The following is a 10353-nucleotide window of genomic DNA, read 5'->3' on the forward strand; positions in this document are numbered from 1 at the left end:
TTAAAAGTTAATGATTGTCTCATATCATCAAAAATCTCAAAATAAATTGTATCTATAGAAGTTTTTATTATATTTTAAACTGTACATGAAATTTAAACACTAATTTTTTGAAACGCTATCCCTCTTAACCCCAGTCAAGTAAATACCTTTGTAAATTCTTGAAATTTTATTTGAGATAAAACCGGAACGTCAGAGCTGTAAAACTGAGAAATTGTAATCTGGTTGTCAAAGTTTATGTTGGACCAATAATCTTTTTTATCCCTAGGCAATCTTTTCTTATTTGATTTCTCAATAAAATTTCCATTTGCAATTGATATGGAACCTAATCCGTGATGTGTATTTTTACCATCAATTGTTGCTAAATCATGATCTGTGTTATCCCCAACAAACTGAATAGATGTTGTACCTTCAGGGCAAAGTATATCGTTAATTTTATCGTGTTTCACTATGTTCTGCTTGTAACGAATGACCTGTTAAATAAATTTAGTTTTTCTTGTATTCTATATTGTTATGTGTAAAAATTTTTTTAAAAAACAAATACAAATAAAATTATCACTTAATAAACAAACCTCGTCGTAACTTGATGCAAAACCCAGTTTAGCAAGTAGAACATTTAGCCACTTGGAAGAAAGTACATTATCAACGGTAACGGCTACTCCTAACTGCATTGGCATTATTGATTGTGGCCTCACTGCAGAAAACAATGCTTGTGAAATTGACGTTTGTTTTAATGGCACAGGAATTAGTTCTCTGATAAACACCTTCAGCAATAAGGGTATGCAGGTGTTTTCATTGTTAGTTACATCTTCTATTAAAGGATACGTTTTTACATCATGGTCAAAATTCTTTATACAATCACTCAATAATTTTGCTGTTGCAGTTATAACTCTGATTTTTTCGTCCTCTGCATTGTGTTTTTTTCTGGTGTACCAGTTTTCGCATAATATAAGTCTAAATCTGTCCAGTATAATTACATTACTTTTACCTTGTCGCGAGACTAATTGCATAGAATCTCCGTATTTTTCTTTTAATTTATTTTGCGTCATTTTAAGGGAATATATTTCTTCTCCTAATGTTTGCATCATCTCGTAAAACTCAGAGACTGTGTATAGATCAATATCTTCCTCAAGTTTTATGCATGCTGCATTAAAGACAGTAAGCTTTTCTGTTGATGTTGGTCTTCCACAGCTTGATGTAGTAATAGGTTTTTCAAATTTTGCACGACAATAGATGTGATATCGTGCTTCAACAGCTACAAGATCATTTATATTCAAAAGTCTAGCTTCAACTGTTTTAGATAAAAAATTGTTACGTTCGTTGCATAATTCTAGAGTTGCATGATAAATTTTTGATGATTTTGTTCTTACTTCTATGAAATTATTTCTCTCAGGATGGCGACTGTCAAGTGTGCACATATTTCCACAATAAAAACATTGCTCTTTAAAATTAAAAAAAATCTGTTCTGATCGAGTTGAACGTTTTCTTTCAATAGGAGTTTCCATCGATGCTTGTGATCGTTTAATTGATTTTGATTGGTTTCTTAATTTAGTTCCACACGATGAGTGAATAAAAACCTTTTCTCCTGTCTCTTGTTTTTTATTCAGTTCATTTACCAATACATTTAAATCCAATTTTAAAGCACATTCAATTAATTTTCCAAGAGCTCCTTGGTTATCAACATTCCTTCCAAATCTTGCCCCCACTTGGCTCAACGAATCTCCTTCTAATTTCATTTTACCACACAATGCACATACAGAGGATTCATTTTTTAAGTCCATAATTTTTCAGTTTCAGAACTAGTTTTATTATCACTTACAAGATCAGATAATTTATATTAAAATCTGAAAATAGCAAATCATTACATAATTATAAACACTAAGATAAATAATTTATTAAAAAGTTTTTGATAAATATTGCCAAAAAAATTCGATTACATTTCGAATACAAAAAGAATATTACATTCTAATAACTTTAAAATTCGAAATGTAGAACAAGGAATTTTTATTCCCTCTACCCATTTTTACTTACAGAAACAAAGTTTAACAAAAATATTTGACAAAAACAAACAAAAAATCAAAAATATTCCTCTTGCAAAATTCAAAAAAGGTCCTTTGGGGGGCTGTGGCCCCCGCGGCTCCGAAAGCCATGTTTCTAGTAACAAAAAATATATATATATACTCAACACTTTTATATTATTTAAATATAAGTGTTATTATAGTTACAACGCAACTTATTGTACAGCATACTTAAAATTTATCAGCAACGTTTAAAATTTCGTATTTTACTCCTAATCTTTGTGACGTCATAACATTTTTTCCCCAAAATAAAAAAAAATACCAATTACCCATTTTAAAGAGGAAATAATAAGCTTTCCAACGATATATAACATGTCTTTATAATAATTTTTTCTAGGTTGACCCCTTTTTTGGTGAAATTCTACCGAACTAATTTAACGCGAATATTTTTATTTTAATAACTTTTTAGAAGCAACGTAAATTTGTATTGTATAACGAAATATTGTAAAATAAATATAAATCGTTATATATGATACAAAGTGTGTATCGCAAGCAAGCATATTGTAATAATATTTTTAATTGCTTACAAATCTATTATTTAAATCAGATCGTATTCAATTTTTAAATAGTGTATATGCTAACAAACATGACATAGTGCGAAGATTTTCTCTTTTGTTTTTCTCTAAATAAATTCTTTTCGATATCGTATTTTATAATACAACTGAAAATAGAATACTTTTTACAATTTTATACTAAATAAAAATTATTTTATTGATTTGCAAAAAAGTTATTTTTATATATTTTTTCATTACGCTTTGTTTTGTTCGATCTTATAGGGAATCCCGGGATTTCGGGATCATAAAAAAGGCCGGGATCCCGGGATTGCAATCGCTAAGGGAGATAGATAATAGGAAAAATATTATCCCGAAATAATTTGTCTCCTAAATTTTTTTTTAAACTTGTCTCGCAGATTAGAAACAAAATTTATGCTCTAAAGGACATAATATATGGTTTTGAATAATTTCCAACATCTTATGCTTTGTACAACCGATTTTGATATGATTTCAAATAACCTTTCATAACCCCTTTAGTCTCCTCACTTTAAAAGTCTCCAAAATTGAAACTCTTTTTTGAACTTAATTTTCTGTAACAGAGAGCACATGGCCTTAAAATTAAATATTTAATGATTTTATTTTTGAAATTAAATTCAAGTTTTCTCTTAAAACAATTTAACATAACCATTAACCATGCGTTGTTTCCTGGTGATGTAAAAGCTGGTGATGTGAGTCATATAAATCAAGCTTTTTTAAATTGTAGCATTTCAGGCCTTGGATAATCGGAATGGAATACACTTATTCGTTTTTTAAACAATATTAGAAGTCTATGGCTCAAAAAAAAACTACAGGAATAATGAAATTCAAACGACACTCTAATGAGAACACTTTATTTGTTCGAAACGATGAGAATTCGATCGTCAAGCAGAATAGATATATCTGTTGATCCATTTAGAAGTGATCGAAAATTGCAAAGATCTTACTATAAGTATAAAATAAGTGTAAAGCCTGATGAAAAATTTTAAATTTTAGTACTTTGTGGGGGACATGATAACCTTGGAAACTTCCGTTGGTAGCCCTGATATAATTGTCTTCATACTATTCATCAGTTAGGAGGTATGGGTTTTAAAGTGTGTGGGAAAAGAAGACAAACAATGAAAATTGACGTTTCCTTCAAGAACGTTTTCATTCAGAATATTAGTTTGTTGATTCCAGTAATAATCATGAGCTATTTTACCTAAAGTGCAGTTGTTTTAATTGAACTGTAATTTGCAGCGATCAAAATCTCACGTAGGCTCGATTTATTACAGTAGCAAAATTAAGGCTAAAGCACTTCTCGTTTATGGAGACTTTGTTTGCCAAATCGGCTAGAAGATTGAAGATTAAATATAAAACTAAACGTCAAAAGAAAAAGAATCTAATTTTTGTATTGTTTGTTTAGTAAGAGTCTTGAAATCTTTTACTAAATAAACGAGAGAATCTTGAAAACCTTTACTAAACAAGCGCGAATATTTGAATACTTTTACTTAACAAACGCGAGAATCTTGAACACTTTTGACAATTGAGTTTTTCTCCAAAAATCAAGGTTGAATTTAGGCGTAATAAATCAGATTTGACTTTTTTTTGGCTTGAACCTCAAGTATGCCATCCATAAAATCTTCGTGACTAAGCTCTGTAGCTTCTCGTCGTAAGCCTATCATACCAGCCTCCACACACACTGCTTTTAGCTGTGCACCGTTGAAGTCATCTGTGCAACGAGCTAGTTCCTCAAAGTTAACCTGTCAAACATTTAAAAAGTAAATTATAAAATTGAACAATAACTTAAAAAAATTTTTATATCTTTTAGAAGTATTTACCTCAGGGCTAACATTCATTTTTCGAGAATGAATTTGCATTATTCTTGCTCGCGCTTCTTCTGTTGGATTAGGAAATTCTATTTTTCGATCTAAACGTCCAGAGCGCAATAAAGCGGGATCCAAAATATCGACTCGATTTGTTGCTGCTATTACCTATAGTTCGGGGAGAAGAAAATAAAGTCTGACCATAAATTTATAGAACTAAGAGTTATCTCAAGCAACGTAAACATAAGAGGCTCTGAAATCGATGCACTTCTCTACAGGCTTTGACGCGACTGAGCTTTTTAAATATAGACATTTTTAAACAAATAATAATTTTTATATATTCTAGTTTAACACATGACGTTTAAACATTTCTTGAAAGCAAGTTGGTTAGTAAAATAAAGAATTGCACTGCTAAAAATTACATACAACTCGCATAACATACAGTCGTTATTATGAGGAACTGGTTGTATTTGTACTAATCATAAATCTGAGTCAATAACTTTAGGGGCCCCTTGCACTGATATCTGGTAAATAAGACATACTTGCCAAATAACTTTTGTCTACGTCAGGGACTGCCCACTTTTTTTCCTAATAGGTTAAATTATAAATTCAGGTATATTCAACATACCACATAGCTTCTTAAACATAAAATTTTAATGAGCTCAGAAGATAAGGAAATTATTATTTTTTAATTAAAATAATATAAACAAAATAACGCACCATTTTGACCACAATTTGGTGCACGATCTTCAGGTCAGTCCCTAGTCTATTTCATATAAATTTTATGTAAAGGGGAATGTTACAATGGTATATTGCAAATTATGTTACCTTTTTAAAACTCTATAACCTAATAAATTCTTAAAACAAAAAAACAAAAAAAAAAAAAAAAAAGCAACTGAAAAACAAACAAAAAACAACAAAATAATAAATGTAATTTAGTAATTTAATGATAGAGAATTCCTGTTTTATATATTTGAGTTTTCTACTTTAATGAAATAAGCAGTTTGTAATTAATGTAATCCATAATGTTAAATTTTTTACTTATCTTTTATTTTATTTATTTTTATTTTATTTTTGGAAGTTGATATTTATTTCAGTTTCAGCTCTACAAACTTTATTTTCATTTTTGGTAAAAAATAAGGCTAACTTTTTTAAAATTTTGCAAAAGTACTAAAATTTATAAAAAGTTTCACATTGTTGCAATAGGGGCTTTATTAAATATAATACTATCATGAATGCAATTTATGCAATAGAGGACTTAACATGAGGGAAAGGGAAATGTTAGATAACAAATGATGTCAAATGTTCTGAACCAGGCCACACTACCTATATCAGTTCATATATCAAAGCACAAGTAGACCATGTGGACAGAACAGTTGTTCAAATTTCTTTGTATGACATATTTTCATTACATATCTCAAAAGGTATGGATTTGAAGTAACCAAGCACCAATGCAGAGTTTTTTCAACTATTTTAACATATAATCATTTTCTGATCAATACCCCTAAAAACAGGAAGGAGGAAATCAAATTGGGCAAAGATTAATTGATAAATTACTTCGTCAAAAATTGTACTTTTTAACTTATTTGAAATCTCTTTAACCTTTGGTTTTTTTCATTTCAAAAGAACTTAAATATTTTCCTATGTTTTTGCTTTTCAAATATGTTCTAAATACATTTTGTATTACAAAAGAAAAGAAACTGATGTTCATTATTTAAAACAAGTTTTATTTTTTTCTATCAGTTAAAATGTAAACATATGTTGTCAAAGCCTGTCATTATAGAAGACCATGATAAAACTAAAACAGTAAAAAGTCACCATAAATTTTGAAAATTTGAACATCATATTCTCCCCATTAGTTTGATATTAAAAAACATTAAAAAATACCTTTATTTGTGAAGTTGAGCTGAAACCATCCAACTGATTTAATAGTTCTAACATTGTTCTTTGCACTTCACGGTCACCAGCTTTTTCACTATCAAAGCGCTTTGTACCAATAGCATCAAGTTCATCAATAAATATAATTGCTGGGAGTTTCTCTTTTGCAAGTGCAAAAGCATCTCGCACGAGTTTGGCACCATCACCAATAAACATTTGTACTAACTGGGGCCCAGCAAGTTTCAGAAACGTTGCTTTGGTTTGTGCTGCACAAGCTCGAGCGAGCAGAGTTTTCCCAGTACCAGGAGGACCATATAATAAAACACCTTTGGGTGGAGATACACCTAAAAATTATTATTATTCATGATAGCTTTTTATTATAAAGTCAGAGAGAAAATATTATGGTTTTTAATGTTGTGGTTTTGACAGTGAAAATTTTTAAATTTTGTAAAATATTTCTTTTTACAAAAACAATTTTAATTAATACTTTTAGAAAATTGTTTCATCTTCAAAATTTAACTAAGCAATTTTTTTAAAAAAAGAAAAACAATTTAAAAGCTAAAAATTTCTTCTTACCTAATCGTTCAAAGCGCTCTTTGTGGGTCATAGGTAGTACAATAGCTTCTATGAGTTCCTGAATTTGTGCATCAAGACCACCAATATCACTGTACTGCTCAGTAGGCCGCTCATCGACTTCCATTGCTTTAACTCTGGCATCAAACTCTGATGGAAGAGTTTCAAGAATTAAATACGAGTCTTTATTTACTCCAACCAAATCACCTGGTTTTAGATTTTCAGGCTCAACAAGACCAATTACTGGCAGAAAGTATGTTTGGCGTGTTGAAGTTTTTACCACAGCACATTTCCCTAAAGAATATTTTTTCAAAAACATTTTTAAATTTTTATTGATTAAATGAAAAGATATAAACAGCATTAGTTTGGCTTGGGGATACTTGGATACATTGGACACAATTAAAAAATCACTTGTTTTTTTTTTTACTTTAATTTTATAAATTTAAAGACGCGAGATAAATTACTTTAAATAAATCAACTCAAAAAATCACAAAAAGTTTAATCGAAAAAAACTATTACAAAATTCAGGTTTACCATTCATTAATCTATATTTTAAAAGATAAATAACAAAATTGTTTGAATATTTGTTTGCTAACACAAAAAATTTTAAAAAGCACATACAATAATTTGAAACAAAAATAGTGAAGCAAAAGTGTTTTATGTAGGGTTGGTAAAAACCTAGGTTTTTAAGCAATAATGAGAATAAAGCTTCTTGACAGTCAAATTACTTTTTATAAGCAGTTTCCAATCTCAACACAATAGTATCAAATTCAATATTTTCTGACTCAAAAAAGACTTTTTGTATGGCATTTACATAAATTTTCATACATTTTTAGTCAACCCCAAATATTATTTTCAGTAATGGGCATAGAAAGTGGAATTTTAATTTACAATAAACTAATTTATTCAGTGTCACTCATATTCAAGGGTCTACAAAGCAGTGGAAAAAACAATTGCATTATAACATCTAGTACTCGCTAGTGAAGCTAATAATCCTACAACTTGAATTTGACATTGGTTGATCACAAATTTGTATAAAAGCTTAAATATGGTTTATAAGTGAACTATGATTGAAAATAATTTCTGTAAACTTGATAGTTTGTCTGTTAAAGTGGTAGCTTAAAGCTAGCTCATTAATACCTAGGACCAGAGTAAGGATAAGTTTAAAGTACTGAATTAAAAGGTAATTTTACATATTTATCTAAAATAATATTATACAGTGTACACTCACTATTTAGTATAGAATATTTGTCCCTAGACCTTTTTTTTTAAAAAAGGTCAAGAAACCTAGGTCATATTGTTAAATGTATAAATATATAAAAGAAAAATCTTACTTTGTTTTTTCGCTACGTCTTTAAAAAAAAAGAGAAACTAGTTTCATTCAAAGTGGATATTTTAAAGAGGTTTAAGCAAGCAACTTGTTTTATCATTCCCTGGGTAATTTAACAAATGCAAACTTTGAACATACAGCATTGTATGATTAAAATAGCACATTACCATTTAAAAACTTAGTTAAATTTTTTATTTCATTTTATTTTTGTTAAAGTAACACTCCTAAAGCCTCATTGAATAGCATATGTACTATGTAGTTGTTTAATAATCCAATATATCAATTTAAAAATAAAGATTGAAGTTTAATACCCTAGACCATATTATATTATATAAACTTTAGTCTTTTAATTTTTTTTAATTTAAAAATTTAATCAATTAACTTTGGGAAAACATTGGAGAGAAATCTTGAAGACAAGGAAGAGCAATGACTGAATGAAACTTTTCTAGAACTTATAATAGGCTGCTATACATTTAAACTAAAAACTCTGCCATAGTTTTCCTCATATTTATTAAAGGATAATATTACTAATACCACAGCTATATTAGGTTGGTGGAAAATAGTAAAATCAGGTTCTACTAAAAATATAGTTTGAGTTTATTATTTGCCTTTTACCAATATGTAGACATTTTCTAGTTTTATTTTACTTTTTTATTTTCTACTTTAATTTATTATTTTATTGTAAACATTAAATTCTATACTTTTAACAAACATATACATACACACATACACATACACACATACACACACACGCACGCACGCACGCACGCACGCACGCACACATATATATATATTTGAAAACCTTAATCAAGTCCCAAGTGTTTGATTTTTGCTTTAAACTGACTTAGAATAATTTGTAATAATAATAATAGATAGAGAGTATGAGTAAAAACACAGATTCTCTATTTTGAGGTTTTTGCTCATGTTTTTTTGGGTACAAACCCTAGTTTTATTATGTTAATTTGGATTAGAAAAGAGTCAATACATTTAATAAGTTGTTAAGTTTGGTAATAAACTTAAAATTTTAGGGCTATTAACTTTCTATTGTTTAGAAACTTTTACTATTCACTTAAGATAAATTGCAAATACAAACAAAAGTTAGAATAATTTTTGTTTGTATTTGTAATTTATCTTAAGTGAATAGTAAAAGAGTGAGAATAGTTAACTTAAGCATTATTCTTACAATAAGCTCTTAAACTTGAAAGTTACTTTCTGTTAAAAATCTCAGGTTGCAAACAGCAACTCATTGATACAAAAAGACAAACAAACATTTGAATAAAGTTAACGAGATTTAACCATACATGTATCACTTGAAATAACTATCTGCATTTTTTAACAAAGGTATATGTCTGAACATCAGGTTTGCATGTTCTCTATTTAAAACTTTGTTTTTAAAAATTCCCTTGATGTAGAATTGTACTTTCAGAAATTTTGCCAACCCTTGACAGTGAGTTATCCCTAGTAAAGTGCCTTCCATTTGCGGTTTACAATATTGGATGGTTAATGTATTTAAGGTTTTTTAAAAAATACTTCTCATTTAAATGGGTATGCAAGAAAACTATTTGTTATTTTAATAAGAGCAATAAAAGATGAAATCACCTTTCCGCTGTGAATCTAAATCTACGTTTGCCCCATCAATCTCTTCCTGGTCTTGAGGATCAACATCTAGAATCTCAACTACATTTGATACTAAATAAGGAAGAGTTTTATTAACTTTTATTTTCTCAACATTTTCTTTGATTTTTTCTTTCATAGCATGTTGTTCATGAGAAACACGTAAGATTTCACTTTTCATAATTTTTATTTCGTTATCCAACAGTCTTGTTCTACTAATTAATTCATCATTTCCCATTCTCAAAACTTCAGAACCTAATCCTTCTTCTGCATCTTTCCAAATTTCTTTATCGTCAAGCGTAGTCATTTTTATAGTTGTTTATCAAAAGAAAACTGTTTTAATAATTTTTTCTATAGCTACGCTTCGTAAAGCGAAGATGATTAGGCAAAATATTGGATGGTATTTGTAGCAATTGCTTAATAAAAATCGCTTACAAAAACAAAAGAGAGGTTTCTGTCTTGCATTCGCTTAACGTTATCTAGTTTGGTAAAAACATGTTCGTTTATAAGTCATAGTCTGATTGCACAAATGCAGCATGTGAAATTTC

The 10353-nt window shown here is 28.8% G+C and overlaps 2 protein-coding genes across 3 annotated transcripts; both read right to left on the reverse strand.

Moving 5' to 3' along the window:
• Positions 1-4: 4 nt before the first annotated feature.
• On the reverse strand, positions 5-1906 carry LOC149892927 (uncharacterized). Of its 2 annotated transcripts, none has more exons than XM_090094473.1 (2): positions 570-1906; positions 5-470 (listed from the first exon to the last, which is right to left on the reverse strand). In XM_090094473.1, the coding sequence occupies exons 1-2, from the start codon at positions 1776-1778 to the stop codon at positions 135-137; spliced, it is 1545 nt and encodes a 514-aa protein (XP_089950599.1). In that variant the 5' UTR covers positions 1779-1906; the 3' UTR covers positions 5-134. The 2 variants fall into 2 exon arrangements, with proteins under 2 accessions (XP_089950599.1, XP_089950601.1); XM_090094475.1 differs by having other exon boundaries at positions 267-406.
• Positions 1907-3730: 1824 nt separating this feature from the next.
• LOC145187274 (26S proteasome regulatory subunit 6A-B) lies at positions 3731-10245 on the reverse strand. Its single transcript, XM_080063619.2, has 5 exons — positions 9791-10245; positions 6865-7155; positions 6298-6632; positions 4426-4578; positions 3731-4347 (listed from the first exon to the last, which is right to left on the reverse strand). Exons 1-5 carry the CDS (start codon positions 10110-10112, stop codon positions 4162-4164), a joined length of 1287 nt encoding a protein of 428 aa, XP_079919745.2. The 5' UTR covers positions 10113-10245; the 3' UTR covers positions 3731-4161.
• Positions 10246-10353: the final 108 nt, after the last annotated feature.

Source organism: Hydra viridissima, unplaced genomic scaffold (assembly GCF_058129835.1).
Source record: "Hydra viridissima isolate aposymbiotic clone 2 unplaced genomic scaffold, HvirCarnegie_v1 scaffold_1, whole genome shotgun sequence".
Taxonomy (NCBI): Eukaryota; Metazoa; Cnidaria; class Hydrozoa; order Anthoathecata; family Hydridae; genus Hydra; species Hydra viridissima.

Excerpts from the sequence above, each read along its gene's own strand:
- LOC149892927 (XM_090094473.1), bottom strand. The coding sequence starts at position 1,778 with ATGGACTTAAAAAATGAATCCTCTGTATGTGCATTGTGTGGTAAAATG. Across the intron at positions 471-569 it reads TTGCATCAAGTTACGACGAG|GTCATTCGTTACAAGCAGAA; the intron begins GTTTGTTTATTA and ends TTTATTTAACAG.
- LOC145187274 (XM_080063619.2), bottom strand. The coding sequence starts at position 10,112 with ATGACTACGCTTGACGATAAAGAAATTTGGAAAGATGCAGAAGAAGGA. Across the intron at positions 7,156-9,790 it reads TTTAGATTCACAGCGGAAAG|GGAAATGTGCTGTGGTAAAA; the intron begins GTGATTTCATCT and ends AATATTCTTTAG. Across the intron at positions 4,348-4,425 it reads AAATGAATGTTAGCCCTGAG|GTTAACTTTGAGGAACTAGC; the intron begins GTAAATACTTCT and ends AATGTTTGACAG.